We start from the raw sequence: 22,269 nt of genomic DNA, 5'->3' as shown, positions 1-22,269 counted from the left end.
GTTTTTTGTGTGACTCCGTCACATTGAATTATGATGGAGGAATTGAGTCGCCTTCTCACCGACGGGTTTCCTTCTTCATCTTCCGATATGATAAAAAATACAACAAAAAAAATGTGATAGAAGAGAAACATGCTTCCCATCCGAGGATCCGAGCATTGAATGAACTCGCTATCCAGCGCGTCCTTGAGCAGACATCCTCACGGGTCTCCTTCAATGGGCGCAAGCTGGTCGATTCAGGGAAGAAGAAGAAGAAAAAGAGAGTAACTAACTCAAATAAACCTGGAGAATAGAGGCACACAGACCTAAACAAGCATCAACTGTTTAAAAAAAATCATTTTATTTTATTGAAACGTCTGCAAGTGGTTGAGACGTTTTAGAGGATAAACATAATTTAGCGCGTTACACATTATTTTGTAATTAATCTGATTAATCCGTTTAAATAGGGGGATTCATTCGGTTACTGTAAAACGATTGAATCGAAGTAATACTTCATGTTAATCGTTTTCAATGAGGGTTTTTTTCTGGGATAATGTTAGTCAAATATTTGTATAAGCACTTTGTAACAATTAAAGTCGCATCCTCGTTAGATTGCATACCTGTCCTAAAATTAAAACATGAAGGTATTCGTCCATTAACTCGCCAAATCGTCACCTCTACTGTTTTATTGGTTATAAACGACATGACTCGGCCATTAAATGCTTAATTGCTTCCAACACAAACGCTAATCCGTCTACAAGTTAACCCTGGTTGGTGTCTTACAGGCGTTCAGGGTAATAATAACATCTGCAACACGATCTTAAAACTTGAGGGACATAGCCAACTAATATTACTCATCTTAAAAAGCTAAATAATGTATCGCAGCGAGCTAAAGAAAAGCACAAAAAGGGCATTAAAGCGGCGTTCGCCTACATTGTTCCACGCATATTTGATAAATCGGTAAGTGGATACAAAAATATGTCTCAGTATCTCGGACACATCCAAGTGACGGCTGAGACAAAGATTTCTAAATTAGAGAAATGTTTTCGGAGCCAGGTGTCAAAGAAACATGTGTCTGTAGAAAATGTACCTGATGGCTGTGATCGTTTCTCATCTCGTTTGCACGAAGCAGCGAACAGATCTCAGGTCTGTGGCCAAAAAACAAACAAAATACTTTTTCTGAACTCTATTCGCTGTCTAAATCTGACCCTTGTCCGCACTGAGCTCGCACCTGACGCCGTGCGCGTCACCTCGTGTCATCGGCGTCGCGGCCGCTGCCTTCTTCAGGCCCAGTCATGCGTCTGTTAGACAGCGCCGAGGGCCGAAACGCCCACGCCGCTCCTTGCGCGCACAAACACGGGATTCTTCACTTTATTTCATTGTATAATTTACCCGCCTCACTCGTTCACCTGAGACACCTTGATGAGTCGTTGAGCTCCGCGACCGGCTGCTCAGTGCATCTCCATGTCAACGTGTCACCACGCGGGGGGGCGCGCGCGTCGCGCGAGGGAACGAGCTGCATGGCCGTGGAGTGGAATTAAGGTCAAATGTTGTAAAGAGCATGCTAGAGCCGACTTGTTGGCAAACCGCTCTGCGATTAATTTTCATTATCAACAGATGTTGTCAGTATCGTCACAATAGGGTAGTATTTCCAAACAGTATTTATTAATACTATAATCAATAGAAGCATAAGCCCTAAGACCTTCACTGGATACCACTGCAGTGCTGTTAATATTCTATTGGTTTCTATTAATGTAATGTGACAACTTTTAAAAAACTCCCCAATGTGGCACCTTTGATATGGCATTAAAAGGATGGACCTATCGTCAGTTTTAGCTGTGAATAAGAAAGCATCATGTTCCTTCAATTATGGTTAAATTCACCATTCAGAGGATTTTCATCAGTTAACATTTCTCTTTCTCTGAGGCAGCGCGGACTCAGAAATTGGAGCTCGGCGACGCAGCGGGTCTGACGAAACGGGACTGACAGTAAACACAAGTTACTCACGTAAAACTTTATGATACATATACAAAAGCATCTCATATATATCGCTCTTACTTAATATAAAGCTAACACATGACACAAGGAGCTTCATCCGCTCCAGCAAAACCATCAAGGAGTTCCACAAGAAAGTGGCTTCTTTCCTAAAAGTGCAAAAAGGAGAAAATCCCCTGACCCAACACCGAGGCGTAGGTGGTTCAAATATGACTCCCTCTTGTCGAGTCTGCCTCTTTGCTTCTCTGGTTGAACAAAAGACAGCTGGGAAAGTTGAGGGACGACAGCAGCTGGGATCAGGAGCTGCGCCGGCTGTGGCCACAGACATTGTTGATTCAACGGGAAGGATTGACTCATAATTGCCTCGTTTCCGACACGATAGCTCGGCGTTTTCTTATCTGTGGTTAGATATGAACTTGAACATTTGGGTCGATGAGTGTCTCGTTGCTGAAAACGATCTGATGACTAAATATTCAATAATTTACTTTATTGCCGCTGTGACCACCAGTGTCAAACTATTTTACGGAAGTGTCTCATATTATTTTCCTATAAATTGAAAGCAAAACTGAACTATTGTTCTGCAATTATAGGTACCGAAGAACAGTATGGCTTGAATACTTTCTGTTAGGACTTGAGTTTGGTGCAATACCCCCTTTGTGGTCGGATACTTTGCGCTCACTCTTCCTCTTTTATACTTCTTACAAATGCTGAGTTCCCAAGGAAGTGAGGGGGATGTAAACATGGTCGTTAAACACCGGTAGGGGAGACGTTTCAAGGCGTTTACTGTACGTGAAAGTTACGATAAACCGATTCTCTTCCTGTCGTCACCGCAGCAAAAATAATCAACCCGGTGCATCTGTATGTGCTAATGGGAACGTTAGCTTAGCCAGGACTAGACGCCTTGAATACATGTTTAATACTTGTCTCGTCCAACAGTTTTCCCACTATCTCTTCAAATCTTCACTTGCTTAAGGGTTCTTAAAGACCAGCTCGATGTCATGTTTGTTGCTCAGCCGGGTTTGTTCCTGTTCTCGTGCCTGGACGCTTGTCTTCGGCCTTCCTCCCGTCAGGACGGACATCATTCTGGACCGGTAGTGATCCCCGGCCAGGAAATAAAGGATGGGGTCGATACAGCTGTTGATGCTCGCCAGCGGCCTGGTGATCTTGTACGTAAAGTTGACGATGTTGAGGTATTCACAGTTACGGCCTAACACGCGGGCGGTGTAGTAGAGCGTCCGGGTGACGTGGAACGGGACGAAGCTCAACGCGAACACCACCAGCACCACCACGATGAGCTTGATGGACTTCTGGTGGGAGGCGGCGCCCTGGCGGCCGGCAGGTAACCCCCGTCTGGGTTGGCACAGGGTCCGCGCCATCAAGCAGTAGCACGCCACAATGACCAGGAAAGGGATTACAAACAGGAGCACCATGACGACGGAGCTGTAGTCCACATACTCCTCGAAGGCCTCCTGGCTGGTTGTGTCGTGGCACAGGGTGTCATTCTCCCTCCTGGAGGTGGTGACGAAGATGAGGTTGGGCACCAGGCACACGCTCACCACAGCCCACACCGTGCCGCACACCAGGTGGGCATGGCGGGACTTCACGGTGGTCAGCGTCTTGATTGGGTGGCAGATGCCCAGATAGCGGTGCACGCTGATGCAGGTGAGGAAGAGGATGCTGCAGTAGAGGTTGGCGTAGAAGAGGAAGCGCACGATTTTGCAAGCGGCCAATCCGAAAGGCCAGTCGCTGCGGTTGGCGTAGTAGTAGATGAGGGTGGGGAGGGAGAGCACGTACAGGAAGTCGGACAGGGCCAGATGGAACATGAACACTGTGCTGGGGTTCCACGGACGCATCTTCAGGAACAACCCCAGAGCCGCAGCGTTGAGCACCAGGCCGACCACAAACACCAGGCTGTAGGACACGGGCAGCAGGATGTATTTGAACTCCTCGTCAAAGCGGCAGCTAGAGTTGAAGATGGTGACGAACGGCGTCGATTGGTTCCGCTCAGCGGGGCTGCTGATGACCGTCTCCATGGTGATGCTACTTCTCGCTGAAGCACTTTCAAGCCAGCGGGCGACTGAACCTTTGAAGAAGGAAGAGGACTTTTAGATTATATTGAAAGATACTGCACACATAGTTATTATTAGGTTGACGGATGAAAGAATTGACGGACATGAATCGGAAATTATACAACAGTTAATTATCAGGTTCCTGCCTTTCTGTATTTTACAACAACAGAAACTGAATTTTTTGGGCTTTTGGACTGTTGCTTGAAAACTCTTGATTCTCGTACAAATAATTATTTAAAGGTGAATACAGATGTTTAACAGTGGTGGCCTGAGTCCAGGTCCTTTAGTTAAGTAAAACAGTGTAAACATGTGTATTCCTTTGCCCTGAAGCACAGTATTATCAGCAACAAACACTTAAAAGTCCCAACAGGTCATTAGTAGTGTGGAAGGAACCTTTTCGGAGTGCTACATGAATACTGTATAGGCTACATATTGTTACTAGGGCATTATTATCATAGATAAAGGCATGTTGTAGGTGCTATTTTAACTGCTAGTGTATTTGAGTAACTGTGCACTAGATAGCTTTAAAATAAATGTATTGCAGTTAAAAGTTGGTTAAACTCTCCGATGTGAGAATGAGCTTTATGACCTGATAAAGTGCAAGTGACTCTTACCGTTCAGAATCCCGGATACTCTCCACCACTGTTGGTTCTTACACGTGTTAAACAAACACAGTTATCGGGACACTAACCCCCCCCACCCCTCCAGAAACCACCGCGTCGATCAGCGGCTCCCGATCGCGTCGTCAGCGGGAAGTCGCGTTCACTTCTCCGGCAGAGATCCAGCAGTCGCCCCGCTCGCCGGCGGTGAAAGTGAAGTTTTCTTTCACTTCTTTCCGGAGGAAGTGGTGTCGTTGGGAGCGTCGGAGACACGAGGAGCTCGCGGACACCGGAGGACTGAAATGGGAAGTCTCTCTGCTGAGTAGACGGAAAACCGTCCGCCCCATGAGGAGTCCTCCGAGTCACTTACGAGCCTCGTATATCAACATATATACACAGATGTGCCCCGTAAATAGTGCATACATGCGTATTTAACACAACAGCCACACTATTTTAACTAAGAACAGCCTCTTTAACATGGAATGTGTTGTACTGTATCTTGTTACATTAAGTCATTTTTCTATTTTTAAGTTAAATTCAGATGAATTGATTTTATATTGTATAGCCCAAAATCGCAAATTACAAATTGGCTTCAGAGGGCTTTACAGTCGGTACACATCCTCTGTCCCGAAACCCTCACATCGGCACAGGAAAAACTCCCCAAAAAATAAAAAAACATCCCATAGGGGAAAAAGGGAGGAAACCTGAGGGAGTCGATTTCACTCTGCTCTTTATTTAATATACACTGGACACTTATTTTAAACTTAAATAGTATTCTTGTTTTTAGCACTTGACATGTTTGGTCTATTTGTGTCTATTTATGTTTATTGTTTGGACCATCCCGGGCCGGTATTACGTGTCAGGTTGCCCCTGACAACCGTCACCAGCTTCTCGAGGATGATAAGAACTTACAGCAAAGCTACATGAAGTCAATGTTTCGTGGAGGTGATCCAGCAGTTTTTCTGCACTGTGGAGCAAAGAAACACCAGCTTCTTATGGATCTAGACCATCGATTCCTTTAACCTCCAAAAAGTCACCCCACAGTACAGGGAATGATAAAGCAACTATATGCACATTTCTCTTTCTTTGCAACCCACGAGTCAGCATTGACGCATTCAGACACGCACACACTGAGGCCACCACGCAAGGTGCCACGTGCTTTTGGTTTCAGTATCTTCAACATGTAGTCAGACTAAAGGAGGGCCGCGTTCAAGCGAACAACCTTCTGATTAGTGGAACACAACTGTGTCAAAGCCCCTCACCCGCCCCCGACCCCCCTCCCGCCCTCCTCCCGGCGACTTACTCCAGAGACAAAGGTGGAGGCCTCAAGGGAAAAGGAACTCAGAAGAACCCGAGGCAGGACGAGGGAGAGGGGATCCCAACTCCACCCGTCAGAGACCAAAGGCAGAAGGAATTGGAAGAACTTTGTTGCGGCACTGCGGGGGTGGGGGGGGGATGTTAAAGTCATCGCCATGACAACACTCAATAGCACTCAATGCTGAAATGTTATGGAAGTTAATGTTTGCACAGCTGTACAGTACTCCTTAGAGCTGCTATAAAAGGCTGCATCTGGATCTGCGAGGAAGCCACAGGTTCATCTCTTTAGTAATCTTTGTCATCTGAGGCTTTGAACCGGTGTGTGTAATTATTAAGAATTAAGTCCGATCATAAACAAATAAAACGGGGGGAGGATGAGCTGTATGAACGCTGTATAGGAGAGGCTATAAACGGAGATGAGGGGATCACTTAATGAGTTACTAAAAGCTCAAGTGCGATGGACGCACAGCCGCAAACAAGATTGTATCCAAACCACCAGCAGAGACTAAACACTTTTTGTTGGAATGATATTGTTGTGATGTGAGAGACAGTAGGAGAACATCCGGCATCGCTCACACGCAAAGACATTTCTGTGTAAATTGAAACACCAGATAAATCTTGGCAGGACGTGGAAGTTGATTTAATATATGTATATTTTTAGGAGTGGTAACAATCTGAAATAATTTAAATTGTTGCATTGAAAGTAAAGTAATAGAGTGTGTGTGCGTGTGTGTGTGTGGATGGTCAGCTTGGTGCGAGCAGTGTGGGTGTCTGCGCACTGTTCGGGTTTCTGTTGAAATGGAAGTGTGGAATGTGAGTGGGTCACTGACAAAGCCGGTTATTCACAGGAAACCCTTTTTTTTTAAAGTGAAAACAAAAGAAATGTTCTCAGAGTTTAGTCATCTGGTGTCTTAGTTTGTGTCAAAATGATATTTTTCAGAATTGAAAATCCATTTCAGTCACATAGTTCTGAATGCTGAAAATAAATAAGAAAGCGTATCTGAACCTTCCTCGGAGGGTCACGGGCTCAGTCACCATTGTGTCACCCCCTTTCTCTAAAATGATAAGATAAGACATCTATTTAAAAGAAAATCTTAGATTGCCACTTTAAAATCAGATTATGAACAGATGAACGTTCTGTTAATGAAGTCATCCTCCATCTCTAAAGTGTGTTCTAATCATTAGTTCTTCACTCGGATGTTTGACCTTGTGCAGAACGAAACGTGAGCAGAGTTTTACATGAGGAGACGGTGCTTTCATCTGAATTATAATGTGAAGTCTCAACTATGGTTTCCAGGTCCATTGTGCATTTGTGAAATGGAAGAATTCCTTTTTTCAGTCAAGTCAGGGAGGTTGCAAATTAAACTCTTGAAAAGAAGGATGCAATTTCACGGATTCTCCTTTTTCAAGGGAAGAAGAGGATGGGGAATTTTCAGACTTTTGACAAGGTTATTTAGATTTTTGTTCCAATTATTACATGAAGAAAAGCATTTTTCATATCTGGAGAGGATGTTTAGACTTCAATATGTCAATATAATTCAATAATCATGTACTAAAGCGTGCTGCTGAGAAAACTATGTCCAACCCAAGTTTCACTAAACCTTGGTTTTAAGAGAAAAATAAATAAATCAATACTTTCCCACATTTGCCAAAATTCCCAGCAACCCTACAGTCAGTATGCAAACCTGCTGTCAGAGGACAGAAGGACGTGTTTGGTCAGGCCTTAATGAGTAACTACTGAATACAAGCAACAGCAGACACTCACACAGAGAGGAATATTTGGTCATTTTAGGACCAGTGGTCTGTTTTTTAACTGAGCCGGTCATCTACAAATAGAACTAATGCAATCCCATTTATTTAAGTTTTTTAACACTCAAAAACACATTGAATATTCTCTCCGCAGTAAGCTGAACATCTTGCTGCAACTTGATGAAAATGATTTAGCTCGACTTAGTGACACAAAGTGTTGAGTGGCATCTTTTAGCTGTGGATATGCAAAGTATCTAGCAAATAATAGCCCCATGGGTTAAATATTTTTCTGTAGAATATTGTTGCATTTCTCCTTTTGCCTTGTTAGAGCAGTAAGTCGGCTACACCTCTGCCGATGATCTAGACTCAAAGTGATTTCTCTCTTCCAGCAATAAGACACCATTAAACAACACTGATCGCTTTATGCACTTAAAATAAATGGATGCATAAAACATGCACAGTGGACATTGGTACTGATTAAGTGACATGATAGCGACATTATGAGACAGTAAACACAATCCGATATATTGCAGGTCCTTCTATACCAACTTTACAGACGCTGTTCCGGTAGATGTACACAGCTATGGATTTTATGCTCCATAGGTTTAATAGGAGGCTTTTACAAGCGCAGATCCAGGCTCAATAATCGCAGAGTAATGGAAAGCACACAGTAGAAGGGATGAAGGTGAACGACAGACACTAACCTTGAGTGCACACTGGAAATGAAAGGACTGTATTTTCATAGCCATTTAAAAAAGCATTGAAGCTAAATCAATGAGCCCTTGTGTCAATAACTGCAGATACAAATGAAGTTTTCCATCCACATCACCCGGCGCTTTCATTATCCGTCAAGACGGACGGATGAATAGAGCAGACTGTGCCGACGGGTACTTCCTGCGCTGTGTCGGCGCAGACAAACCCACGTTGCACCATCGATTGGGCGGGTGAAAAGGTACAGCCGATGCGACCGGCATCCACTCAGTCCGGCCCGCTTTCAGACCTCGCTTCTGGCGCTTCTGGCCCGGGGAGCACTCGGACTCCTTCCCGTGGGTCAGTTCCAGTTGCTGGGCAGGTTCTCGAGGATCCTGCGTCGGTGCGAAGGGTTGGTCACTCCTGCGGCGCGTAGATCCTCCTCAGTGATGCCGCTGCAGGGAAGTAACTGTTGTTTAAATGTGGATCGCCTGCACGGTTCGTGCGCAGGACAGTCACACGCGTGCTGGTCAAAAGATCGCGTCTTGTCTTACGAGCGCTCTACAGAATAATATACCACGCTTGGTTTCTGTGTAGCAGAAGCTACGTATTAGCGTCGCTCTGAAATCCAGCAACTAGGACCCGACTTAAGTGCCGCTTGTGGAGCCCGTTATTCCAAAAAGATTTTACCTGAAGTAATCCAGATCATCCCATCCATTCAGGCTGAGTCCCAGGGTGTATTTCTGAAGACCTAGAGCACTGAGAAGCTCCCGCACAGTCTCTGGTGCCCCTTGGAGCACCGACACCTGCGTTCAAACAAAGCGGACAGATATTATTGTAACCGATAACCAGCAATTGCACCTTTCTAAAAACTGCCCGAGTGCGGCGTCTTACCTCTTTCTCCCAGCTGTAGCCTCTATCTCCATGCAAGGTGGGGCCGTTCCTGTAACTGGGCCCGTGGTCGGGGATGGACGGCACTCTCTGCACTGGCAGGAAGAAGTCAACTTCACTGAGGGACTTTGCCATTTGCAAAGCAGTGAGGGAGTTGTCTCCCGAAGGTCCCGGCAGCTGCTGATCCCCCATCCAGGGAACAGAGACCTGAGAATGTGGCGATTGAGCGGGAACGTAGGGGACAGCTGACGGCGCCTCGGCCGCCCACACAGGTTTGGTCCTTTCTGGGAGAAGCTGCTGCTGCTGCTGATGATGATGATGTTGATCCCTTCTGGCTTTTTCCCTAATGATTGCTGTGTGATTCATATACAAGTTCCTCAAGTTCTTTTCGGGCAGTACGGAGTCATCAACAATTTTTTTCCCCCCTTGGTATTTGTCTCTGGTGTGTGAGGTCTGGTCCTGGTAAAGAGACGTGGCGTCGCTTGAGGTCGGGGGTGCGGGCGATGGGTCCTTAGCCGGGAAAAGCTGATAGGAGGAGCCGGGGTGTGGCGAATGGACGTTGTTGGCCGGAGCGTACTGGGGCAGGACGACTGGAATTTCAATTTCTGCGAAATCTGATCTGCGACAGGGTCCTCTGTCGAATTCCTTACGTGCTGAGATTTTCGGGAGCTGCAAGGCCTCATTTCCAGACCAGATCACCAGCGAGTCCCGACACTGAGGGAGAGCCTCCTCCACCCTGCGGGGCACCGACACCCCTTCGAAGATGAAGTAGGCTGGATTGGTGTAGCTGCTCGGTGTTGGTTTGCCAGGAGCTGCCACGGTCCTGCAAGGAACGATGTGAAGTTACTGAATGTGTCCTCAATTCTCACTCATTCTTTGCCAGATTTCGTTGTGTTCGCTGGCATCCATTGTTAGCATTGCGAGCGTTCGGATCAATAGTGGCACTGTGCTAAAATACACAAGGTCTGCATTGATCCGGGCAGGTGGCTTCAGTTAGTAGTATCAATTTAATCATTTACACTGTATCGCCGTTGACAGGGTTTGGGAAGCAAGTTTTTTTCTTTCTTCCAAATAACAGCATGAGGTGGAAAATGAGTCTTCTTCGAGCGTCCGGTAACTTTGTAAAACACCAAAATAATAAATTGCTTTTGTAAAAGTGGGTACATGGCTGGTTAATGACATGGCAGAGGATTGGAGACGTTTATCTGTTTTTTAAAGAACCCTCACCTGTTTATTGGGGCTCCTGTAGACGCAGGAGACTTAATTTGTCCCCTTTCGGGACCTTTGCCATCTTTCTCAAAATAGAACCACTCTGAAAAAGTGAAATCACAGAAAATCAACGGGTTTCACAATGAGCAAAACTTCCTCAAAGTGGTGTCTGTAGACCAAAGGCCATGCCAGTTTGCAAACAAACAGCATGGTGGTGTCTGTGTGTGTGTGTGTGTGTTGTTGTAGTGCCTGACCTGACGAGACAACACTCATCCATCCTGTCTCTGTGTCACAGGATGCATCTGGTCAGTCAATCGGGAGCCAAAAGAGGAAGCGGCCAATAGATACTAGCAAGTGTAAAGCCAAGACAAAGATCATTGAGGAACCAAATAGAGGAAGCGACGTGAAACTCACAAGGGAGTCAAAGAATCCAGTCACAGTGGAGATGAAAGTTTAGCGGGAAGCGATAGAGAAAGCAAGGCCGAGGGCAAGAGGGGACCGGTTCCGGCGGGACCCACCGTAGGTCTTCTCCCGAGTTCCTCGTCTGTCCTTGGGCACGTGGACCCTGACCCGTCCTCTTATGGAGCCCATCTCCTCGCCTCTGTGACTCAAACAGGTCTCAAACTGCTCCGATGCGCCGGTGAGTGAGCGCAGAGCCACGCAGCATTCCCCTGCACGAAAAGAAGGAGTCGCTAGACAATTCACGCTGATGTGTCGAGGTCAACGTCACAGGTCGCTTAGAACTGGACACGAACTACTGCATTTGATAAAAGAACATTTACAACACTTAAAAGCCTTAAGATACCGTAAACCATTCCCTTTATTATGAACGTTTATTTTCTTTTGCATAGAAATGATCCAAAAAAAAAAAACGTAGGTCAGTAGAAAATGTCTTATATCCTTGACACATGTTTATAAATGTCTCAAGTATTTTAATGCAAATTGTTGGAGCTCGAGCCAAGAGCTGCAAACCCTATTGAGAAATGATTAAACTACCAATATTAGCATACAGCATTGTTAATTCAAAAAAAAGAATGTAAATCATTGCATGTTTTTGGATAAATTTGTGCAAGTTTATCCAAAAATATGAAATGATTTCTATTCTTTTTTTTTATTCATAGAGGAACGTTATGAATGGAGAAGATAATGTGACCAACCGTAGGACTCAAACCCGTCACATGACTTGACAGACAACAGCAGGTGCTGATCCTGAAGATACTCCATGTCAGACATGATTGGAAGAAGCTATGACAGACAAAGGCAAATCACAACAACTTACTTTAGAGTTCGACTTTAAAAAAAAAAGAAAGAAAGAACGAACAATATTTTCAGCCGTTTCCAAATGAGCCTCTTTTAACCTTGGGCAGTTGTTTGAAGGACCAGCCCAGTTTGGGAAATCCGGGAACATCACACCTCTGGGAGTCGTTCTCACTCGAGCGCCGCGTCTCTGCAAGAGAAAGACGAGAACGAATCCGTGTCATCTCTTCCTTCACGATGGCTTCCTGTAGAACGTGGTTGTTCGCGTGACGGCGTACCTTCAAGGCAAGACGAATGGAAATCGATGAAGAACTTTGCCTTGCTCGCCGTCTTCACGATGGCCTCGATGCCCTCCAGCTCTATCCAGGCCTTCTCCACGCCTGCGTGCGTATCTGCGCCAGACAAATGCATAACAAGGCTGTTCTTCCTAACGACGGCATGCGGTCATGCTCCGCGCGTTCCGCAATGGCGGTACCTGCTTTGCCGCCGAGCCGGGACGTCACTCCCACCTGGAACGTGGCGAAAACGGGCGAGTGATCGCTCGTGAAGATGTCATCCGTGCAACCTGGAGAGACAAATCCACGACGCCACGCAATGACAACACTAAACACACCCGCAGTGGCTCATGAGCCGTCAGCAATATTTCACCAGATGTGAGAGCGGAAAGCGGTTTTGCTACTGTCAAAAAGTCAGAAAGAGAGGAACGGATTCTTATTCTTCACGGACCACAGACCAGGATGCAGCGATTGACCGTTTTGCGGGCTGCTCTCGTTTTTGCAGTGGTTAAAAAACACGGATATCTAATTTAGTTTACGCCTCACTAAGGCCCTTTGCTTCTCAGCTCAAAGCTTCTTTCAAAAGCTCCAGATCTTACCGTATGCAGTGCACAAGACGTGTGTCTCTGGGTAGGACTTCCACAGAATCCTATCACACCACGACGGAACATTAACTCGCACCTGCGAAAAGAGATCCAGCCACCAATCAACGGTGTTGTGCCACAAGTCAAATTACCGGATAAAAAGAGAGCGTTTGCAGTGAAATTCCTTTTTAGAAGAAGTGTTGAGCTCCTATTTGTATCTGACGCTGTCATTTCCCTATGACGTGGGAGCCCCTAAAAGGGATCAAGTTACTTATTAAAATGTCTGAAGGAAGCTGGATATTCTATGTGTTCTGTGCTGCACTTGGTTCAGTACGTATTACATATTTTGTGTAATTAGTCTAAAACACAAATGATGGAAATCTCATTGTCTAACAAATGTGTTGTTTATGAATGACTGCGTTTAATTTACACTGCAAATAGGTTCTCATGCCTCCATTTCCATTATTAGATTATTTCCTGAGTACAGTGAATGTATTGTGTTCCTCATCATCTAAAGCCACGGATCTTAAAGCCTTAATATTGGCATCTACTCGGAAAGTGCAGATGTTTTTTCAGTCCACATCATCGTGTTTTGCAGACGCGCTGTTGCGTCACCGACAAGTGACTCACTCCTGAAGTCTTGTACTTCTGCCACAGGTAGCAGTCTCTGGAGCCCCGCTCATACCGATATGTGGGTGGAAATGCGATCTTCTCTTCCTCTTAACCACGATAAACAAAACAAAAAGCAAGAGTACAGAGTGAAGTAGGGGGAGGCGATGTGAAACGGTATCCATCTATACAGCGGCAACTTTTGTTTTATTATTGTAAAATGGTTTTAAAGTGCTCGTACCACATTTCTCTGATAACAAAGAACTCACTGAAATTGAGGAAGGCCTTCCTCTTGTGTCTCTCTCTGGTCAGCTGGTCGGCACACATGAGCTCCTCGAACTCTCTCCTCGAGACGTGTTTCAGGATGTCCTGACAGAAGCAAAGACACCGATAACGACGTCAATGCCCTCGGATATTTTCTCAACCGCCTTCAACGGTCGCGAAACGAGAGGCTCGGTTCTACCTGAACATCCAAGTCGAGTCGGTAGTTGAGGTCTCCGCACCACAAGAGGTGGGTGAAGCGCAGGCTGATGTCGAAGGCACCGAGCTGTTTGTCGCCCAGAGAGAGAAGTCTGAGGACGTCCACAAAGTTCTGGTTCCTCCTGAACGCGACGTGCATTGTGAGAGACGATTATAAGCCACAGACGTGAAGCAGGAGCACATGTGCGTCGTGTTTCACATATTTATACGGCTAATGTACCTCAGGACTTTTTCACTTCCAGACGTCAGGTGGCAGTTAACAAACCCAAAAGATGTGCCGTTGAAGAGGAGGGAGATGCCGACAGCTCCCTTGTTTCCTGGAATAACAGAGACGCTCAACCTCAGACCTTCAGGTTAATAAACACAAATCTTCCATTAATCAGGGGGGGGGGGGGGGGGGGGGGACGCCTACCCAATGTGTTTCCCAAGCCGGTCTTCACACTGGCTGTGTGCACATGGCTGACGCGGCCCTCGTGCTCCGGCTTTACAAACACAGCCAGCCTCATATTCCACAGAGACTGTACTGCCACCTACAGGACAAGGCTCCACGTTACAACCAGTACACAACAACAGATTCCCTGCGGTCAAAGAAGACTACATTTAATTGCTCTCGATTTAATAAAGATCTTTGTAAAAAAAAAAAAAAACACACACTAGGAATTGAATTAATTAAATGAAATTCTAATCTCCAATGACAAAATATTTTGCACTTTCATAATCCTTTCCTGTGACCTGCTGAAACCCTCATTTTATTTAAAAAAAAACAATCTTAAATGCTGACCGATATACTTGAGGTCCACTAAATGTAACATTTAAGGGTTTTACTTGAGGTTTAATACAATTTTTTTAAAGAAGCACTGAGTTACATGAGGTTAAAATACAAGCTCTAAATTGGCATATATATATATATATATATATATATATATATAGACAATTGCAGATTTAAAATTGTATGCTTTATTAAGGTATTATTCATTTGCAGTAATGCATATCTGCAAATTTTGGTATAGATATAGACAGATATATTTATTATTAGAATTATTATTAGAAAATAAAACGAATTACTAGATTAATAACATTAACATTGTCACCAAAATTGCTAATTAGCAATAATTTAGCAAAAACATTGGGTGTAAATCTTATATCCACCATCATTTTAAAGTTGCAGAGCTCACAACAGACAGTTGAAAAAAAATAAGTGCTCAATCAGATTGTGATCAATAAAATTTCTTCTGTGAAAATAACACAAGTTAAAAAAAGCATAAAAAAAGAGGGTTAGGGTCAGAGGTAATTACTTGTCTGAAGTCAATGTGCGTGCTGCTGCGAAGGGTCGCTTTGATGTGTTCCGTCCACTCTCTCTCCCCCTGAGGGTTTTCCTGAGTCCCGTAGGCGTAGATGTCGTGCGGGAGCGAGGCGGTCGACTCGTCCGGCGTGTGCCCCAAACCGCAGCAGGTGACCCACGACCGCAGGCTGCGGGGAGGAGGGGAACCACCTAACGAATAGAAACCCCAAAAGATGATCCTTCCAATCCCTGCTCAGCGGGAGAAAGAGAGGGTCGTCGCATTCACGGTCATACCCATGTTCCAGGTGCCGACAAACACGGAGATCACGTCGGGTTCCCTCAGCTGGGAGTGCCTGGTTTTCGTCAGCTGGAGGAGTCGGCAGAACGCGTCGCGCTTCTGGAAGAAGAGACGACAGCGGCAGAGAGAATGATGGAACAGTTTCCGGTTAAAAACTAAGGCCAGTTTCTTTCCTTACCCGCGCACTCTCGAACGTCATTTCCCGCGGCGGCGTGTGGCGGCTGTCGACCACCATGCGCAACTTTGCCGGACTGCTCTGGAAGGTGACGATCTGAAGGACTTGAACACAACAACACGCGGCAGCACAGGTAATTACGCACGTCTATCTCACACGAGAGCAACGTGATGTGCTCTTTTCCTACTTCTGTCATGCGAGACCCTCTCTACACCAAAGGAACCAGACTTCTTGTCGAAGAGCAGCACTCCCGCGTCCACGTCCACCGAAACCGCCTGTCTGCCGTACCTCACCATCTTCACCTGGACGCAGCAACAAGACAACCGTCTGCACGTTTACATCACAACATATATGGTCTTATTTGTATGATATATCTGATGAAAAAGGATTACATTCAACTTATGCAACCCTGGTTTACCTGGAAGGAGTGAACTGGCAGCTGTCCGGCATGGTTCTTGACAGGTGCCGGTTCGGGAGGGGCGGGGTTAGGCTGCACTGCCAGATTGTGATTGGTCACCGCATCTTGCAACGCTTGTAACACCTTTGCGGTCAGAGGATTCGCAGCGTTACCATTTCACCACTGTAGTCCATCACAAACGAACTGGTACGTTTGTTTTAAAACCTTAAGCTGGAGGACTGTGACCTGTTCAATATTCCTAGAAATCACACATCACATGAGAATCTCGCCACAGTAGAAAACCCTCATAAACACACCTTTTTCTCCAGTGAGGAAAGGAGGCTGACCAAAGCTGAAACCTTACACAGCAGACTGTCGATATCCATCTCAGGGCCCTTGTTCCAAAAACACAACACATAAAGCGTCGTGAGTCGACATAGACGGAAGGAGGGTCACCGTGTGATGCAAGGAGCTATGCTGCATGGTCTGCACCGGACCTGTTTCTTGGTGTGCGTCAGAGAGCAGCTCGGATGGTCGAACACCTTGGCCAGGGTTTCCAGGCTTGAGAGGGTCACGTCAATTTCGCTGCATCAGATCAACACAAAACCTTTGATAAAGACCATCCACCGGTTATGATGTGGAGTGTGGAGTACACCATTACATTATGCTGACCTGTTTAAGCCTTGGCACGCAGTACCCAGAGTACGCTTGAGGTGGGACAGAGTCGTGGCCCCTTGGTGCACATTCTCAATGTCAAGAGGCAGCTCACTGAAGAGGTAGTCGTTGAGTAGATCGATCACGTCACCCGCGGCGCTGCCGACGGCATAAAAACAGGAAGAATTCATTTTAAAGTTTTAGAAAGCGTGAGAGCCAATCTGCCATCAAAGGCCACACACAGCATACACTATCTGTGCCGTTTTTGGACGCAGTGTAAAAAGAGTGTTTCACATGTCGATTCCTACATGCTTGATTGCCAGCAGGTGCACATTTAGGCGACTGCATGAATCGACTCCTGTCACAAACCAATAAACAGGCACACATTGTCACTCGCAAGAAGCCGCTCTCGGTTTTAAAAGGTGTACAAGCTAAATTAACGCCGTGCAGGGACCGCCTTTGGTCAAACCGATAACTCCCACCTGCATGTGTGCCGCTCCCGCAGCGCATCCAGAAACAGGCCGTGAGGTGCTGGTTTTGCCGGCGGTGCTGCGGAAGGCACAGCGTGGACCGAGGACGGACCCGGGGGCTGCTTCTCGTCATCTGTGCGTGAAGAAAACATGTAAACCAAATGTCAATAATGACCTACAGTCAGCAGTAACAGGTAGGAATCTTTTACCGCGTGCAATGCACGACGTGGACCGTTTGATGATCTGTTTCGACAGGCGGATGGCGGCCTCACCTGAGCTCTCCTCCCCGCCGTCCGCATCCCGGGCGACAGCGTGGAGCAGAGGAGTGACCAGGCCCTTGTGGGGATGCTGGTACCCCAACACCAGGTCCTCCAGGGTCCGGAAGCAGCTTACCTGCGCCCCCTGTGTCGTCTGTGAGACGCAAAAGGTCAGTAAGTACATGCGCTGTGATAATGGACACATATGCGTTGCTTTAAACACAAACTGGAAAGACCAAAGAAACCGTCACCACGTGCACGGTGGAGGACGAGAGACGTCATCTGCACCAGCACGCAACACACTGATGTCACATGACACCTTTTTTGAATACACTCGTTGCTGTTTAAATCTATTAAATTCGAATTATTCTTTTGATAAGCTTTCTTTGTGCAATACAGATTTGTAAGTGAAAACAATATACATAGCAGCTATAAAGATAAGTTGTCAGACTAAATGCCTCGCTCTATAGTTTATTAATTAATAAAGTTTTATTAAAGCTTCACTTTCTTGTCCTTTCTACACATATTTTTGGGGAAAACCGAGGTGATGAAATTAAGAAAAAATGCAATTAAAGAAACCCAGGAAGCCTGATTACGCCAAAAATTTTGCATAATACGAATAAAATTCAAGTAAAAAAAGTAATTAAAATATAACAGCTGCCCAATTCTAGCTTGCACACTAATGTGGTTACTAGCAGATGTTTCCACACACACGAAATCTCGCTTGGAAGAACAAAACAGAAGTATTTATTTGCATGACGGAAAAAAGCCACAGATGACTCGCTGTGATAAAAATCGGCCTGCTGCTGGTCCTTCATCGGACCGGAGAGATGACGTCGCTGAAAGCTGCTTCGCGGCTGCAGCACCAGTCGTCCCGTAATGTTTCAACGTGGTTAAGCATTCCCTTTCAGACAAAAAAAAAAAAACTTTCCGACAAATCACCTGCAGAGCTGCACTTCAGTGACACTGAATGCAGCGCAGGCAAAATGTAAGATTGAATAAACACACATACTGTGCACAGGTGCTGCGTGCGTGCATATTAACAACGCTACGTGCACAAAATCCACAGAGTTCACGTTAGACCACAAGCTAACCACCACGCAAGCTCTTTTCCTGCGCCGTCTTTTATAGACATTTTCCTTCTGCGGTGAAAGGAAACCATTTTTTTGGCTTTAAGCTGCACGTCAGTTTTGCCAGGAACTCCACAAATAGTATTTCTCAGACCGCAAGAATCTCTTGAAAACCAATTAAAAAGAAATGACAAGGAATAAGAGACAGTGAGAGAGCGAAAAGGGCCCCAAAATAAACCGGGCCCGGAAATATCTGCATGGCCATCTTGGATAAGCAAAAAAGGGGGAAGCCTGCGACAGAAAATACGTACTGGAGGTTTACACTGATGGGAGTGGAAACACAACTGAAATAGCAACTCAGTTTACGGCCTTCACTTGAAAACACGGGAGAAAACACTGCCAGACAATCATTAATGAACTCGTTATTGGACTTTAATATGCAGACAACAACAAAAAAAGCCCCAGACGATTTGCGGTTTCGGCCCCTGAAAGTGTTTCCCTCGGTGCATCCCACCCACTGTGCGCTTGCAGACTTGTGCGTGTGTGTGTTTTTATCAGCGGCTAATTGCAGACTAAATGGCCCGCTGCTCAGAGCCTCACAAACAAGACTCATAAAATGACCCTCCACCCAAACAAGCCCCTTATTAACCACAACAAATGAGCACACCCGTTGGTCAGTGACGTGGTGTGTAGCTTGAGTAGGAACAACAACACAAACCCGTTCCTGTTCTCCCCCACGACATCACAAACATTGTAAAGCCCACAGCTCCACCCGACCCACTGCCTCACACTGTGTGTGTGTGTGTGTGTGTGTGTGTGTGCGCGCACAGACACAGATCGCGTCTCACCTGCACCGCTAGATGGCCGTCTGCGTCGGGAAGGATGCGATAGGTGTGAACGTGACGCTGGAACCTTCGGAAACCAGAAATACAACAACAACACGCTTGAGAGCAAACATTCATGAGGGGAAAGTACACTCAAGTGAGGACGTCTGAGACACTTTCTCAACAAAGGCGCGGGGTTGAGTTTTCAGACCGCTGTTCAGGGTTACCTGAACAGAGGGGGGGGGAAACTACGATAGCAGAACGGCCGAATCCAATGTCTGGAGATGTTTCAACAAACTAAAAGAGGGAATGACATATGGAGAAAAGAACGAAGGGCTGGTGGGGGCGAGGGGGTGGGGGGGGGGGGGGGGGACAGGGAGCTGTGCGAGCGCCGGGCTCAGCTCTCAGGAATGTCTCTGGCTCGGGCTGATGAGCAGTCAGCGTAGTGCGGTCGCTGGAGCTCCCGCCCTCCTCCAGGGGCCCCGGGGAAGAAATGGGGGTGAGAGAGGAAACGGGGAGTCCCGGGGCCAGGGCCCGGCCGCCGGAGGTGGGCGCTAGTCTGGAGAGGATGTTTGTGTGAGTCGGCACTTAAAGTTAAATCCCTTAAAGTTGCTCTCTGGTGGCAGAGGATGGATATGGCGGGAGGGGGCGATTTACGGACGATTCTTCAGAAATGTTCCGACTAGGAATCGATTCCAACCCCGTTTGTCGAAATACCAAAAGTTACGAGCTGAGCGAGATATGGCTTTAGGGTTAAACCGGTTCCGTCTCACATCGGGCAGCTTTTACTACTTCGGGACGTCCTGAGTGAGTCGTTCATTAAGGTGGAGCATATCAAATCGGACTCACAAGGATGACGTCTGGTGAGTAAAGGGCCGTCCCACTTCCCTGGCTTTTAAGTTCGGCTCCACGCCTGCACAATCGTTTACAGAACAAGTTCACAACCGGGACTGCTTAAAAGTACGGCGGCAGGGCATTTCTGTCTGATGGCGACCTCTGACCCCAGCCGTGTGTGTGTGTGTGTGTGTGTGTGTTTGTGTGTACTCACAGCAGGCACAGCGCGTAGGCTCCTGGCACGGACTCGCTGTCTCTCACCAGGTAGCTGCCGTCCCTCCCTGCCCGTGCCAGCAGGTCCTCTGCGCGCACGCGGCTGATGTCACGGTGATACCACGCCGCCGTAGCCATGGCGATCGACGTCGGGAGATGTGTTCATAAAAAATAATCCACATAAGGCGATGAACTTAACCCGGGGGGGTTTAAGCCGGCGGAGGGCCGTCCATGTTTTTCGGCGCCAGAGTTTGATTTGAGGCGTACTGCTGGCGTTTAGAACTTTCCCATGATCCCTTTCTTCACAATACACCGGCGAGCACTTCCCGGGTCCTTGACAGTTCCTTGGTGGTCGCACATCCTGTGGCGGTGGAGGAATAAAGCATCAACAGGCAACCCGATGGTGAGCTGGGCAAAAGCTCCAGTGCAGCTTTCTGATAGGACGCGGCTGCAGAGAGAGACACAGTTTCAGCCCGCGGCGGAGAGCCGCTGCGCCCGGGTGGGTGTGTTGCTCCAACAAACACGGACCATCACAGCGGCGCGGCGGAGGGGGGCGGAGGGAGGCGGAGGGAGGGAGGTCTGAATGGAGCAGCCGGCCCTGAGGCGGTGCCGCTGCCTTTAAGCTCCGCCACAAACACAACAAGCCCTCGTCTTGTCCCAAAACGTGCAAACAACAGCAAAAGGGGAACCGAGAGCGGCAAAACAAACAAACGGCAGGGGCGGAAACAAACAGGATGGACTCGGTCAGCGCTGAAAACCAGACAGGCATGCAACAGGAACCAGACTAATTCAAATGACTCCCCGGCTCCGCTGCCATATGGAACGGGGAATAGGAAAACCCTCCAAAAAGCCGAGCTGATGACTGCAGTCGCCTTTGCTTCGTCCGAGCCCAGGTTCCATTCGCAGCGTGTCCGAGTTGGATGCGGGCGACTCCGGGGGTCTCGCGCTCATGCTGGATGTTCCCGTCAGCGGCGTCCCGTCGGGGGTGGCTGGCTCGGTCCCCGGCGGGTTCCTGGGAGTGCTGTCAGGGCAGAGGGAGGGAGGGAGGACAACCCTCCGTTGGAGCGCCGGGCAGACAGAGGAAGTGACTGGACATTCCAGACGGCGGACATGGCCGGGAGAAGTCTTGCGAGCGGCTCCAATCCGCCACCGGAGTGCGGAACAGCAGACTGCTTCCTTGTTCTCCTTCTTCTCTCCTGTTTCCTACCCTCAGACCCTGCCCTCAAATTCCAGAATAGAAAAACACATTTTACCCCTCACACACACACACAAACACGCACACACACATGTGAGCTGCCGCATTCCTCGGTTTCCTCATGTTTCTTGTATCATCTTTATCTTCTGATGTTTCATCCCCTTGGCAGGCATCTTTACTCTCTTTCCACCTTTCTTTTTTTTTTCCCGTCCCAAATGTTTCCTTCTCGTCAGCCTTCCAGAACGTCCCCCCTCTCTCTCTCTCCCTCTCGCTCTCTCCTTCCCTCTCAGGAAAAAGGAGCCTCCATATGGTTGTGATCATTCTTGGCTTTTCTTATTTTTGCCCTCCTAGAACATCGGGCCGGCGCTCGGCCCTCCTACTTCCCTCCCCCCCCCCATTAGCTGCAGCGCGCAACTCTGCGGGAAGCCGTTTCATCCCATATTTGCTGGTCCTCCTCTCGCTACTCAGCAGAAATGTGCCGACCACCGACCGCGGCCCCCGTAAAAACAAGTGCATTCCAATGGGATGACACGCGCATTTCAGCCCCGGTGTGTAATCAGTGCTTCTCAGTGAAGCAATCTAAAGCACATCAATTGAAAGACGTACTTTGCTGTGGTCCGTTGCGGCTGTGCGTTGTGCTCGGGGCGAACGTCGTCATGACAACACGTTCCAGATGATCATTAAAACACAAACTGACCTTTAGCGGTCTGAATTTGGGTTGTCATGGAAATTCAGTTCAGTTTTTCTTATATTGTTTTATTAGCTAACAATATTGTTCGCTTTAGTTTAGTATTTGTAGGGGGAACTGTGGACGTTTAAGTGATAACTTAACACCTCGTCTCCATCCAGACCTAAATGCTCCGCTCATAGGAGGAGGGCCGGATACCGAGGCCGATCACT

The 22,269-nt window shown here is 47.2% G+C and overlaps 2 protein-coding genes across 2 annotated transcripts; both read right to left on the bottom strand.

Annotated features, from left to right (window-relative positions):
• Window positions 1–1,975: 1,975 nt before the first annotated feature.
• On the bottom strand, window positions 1,976–4,987 carry LOC120817388 (P2Y purinoceptor 4). Its single transcript, XM_040173567.2, has 2 exons — window positions 4,655–4,987; window positions 1,976–4,054 (listed from the first exon to the last, which is right to left on the bottom strand). The coding sequence occupies exon 2, from the start codon at window positions 4,002–4,004 to the stop codon at window positions 2,940–2,942; it is 1,065 nt and encodes a 354-aa protein (XP_040029501.1). The 5' UTR covers window positions 4,005–4,054; window positions 4,655–4,987; the 3' UTR covers window positions 1,976–2,939.
• Window positions 4,988–7,793: 2,806 nt separating this feature from the next.
• inppl1b (inositol polyphosphate phosphatase-like 1b) lies at window positions 7,794–21,658 on the bottom strand. Its single transcript, XM_040174487.2, has 27 exons — window positions 20,176–21,658; window positions 19,152–19,215; window positions 17,249–17,387; window positions 16,989–17,109; window positions 16,525–16,665; window positions 16,350–16,437; window positions 16,170–16,247; window positions 15,874–15,996; window positions 15,643–15,757; window positions 15,459–15,559; window positions 15,277–15,379; window positions 14,996–15,192; window positions 14,113–14,230; window positions 13,921–14,017; window positions 13,684–13,822; window positions 13,490–13,589; window positions 13,242–13,330; window positions 12,627–12,708; window positions 12,228–12,317; window positions 12,031–12,144; window positions 11,854–11,942; window positions 11,653–11,740; window positions 11,014–11,166; window positions 10,514–10,598; window positions 9,290–10,109; window positions 9,086–9,201; window positions 7,794–8,850 (listed from the first exon to the last, which is right to left on the bottom strand). The coding sequence occupies exons 1-27, from the start codon at window positions 20,310–20,312 to the stop codon at window positions 8,757–8,759; spliced, it is 3,681 nt and encodes a 1,226-aa protein (XP_040030421.2). The 5' UTR covers window positions 20,313–21,658; the 3' UTR covers window positions 7,794–8,756.
• Window positions 21,659–22,269: the final 611 nt, after the last annotated feature.

The sequence above is a fragment of the Gasterosteus aculeatus genome, chromosome 4 (assembly GCF_964276395.1).
Source record: "Gasterosteus aculeatus chromosome 4, fGasAcu3.hap1.1, whole genome shotgun sequence".
Taxonomy (NCBI): domain Eukaryota; kingdom Metazoa; phylum Chordata; class Actinopteri; order Perciformes; family Gasterosteidae; genus Gasterosteus; species Gasterosteus aculeatus.
Note: the sequence above shows the minus strand (reverse complement) of the source record. Positions and strands in the feature narration are given on the sequence as shown.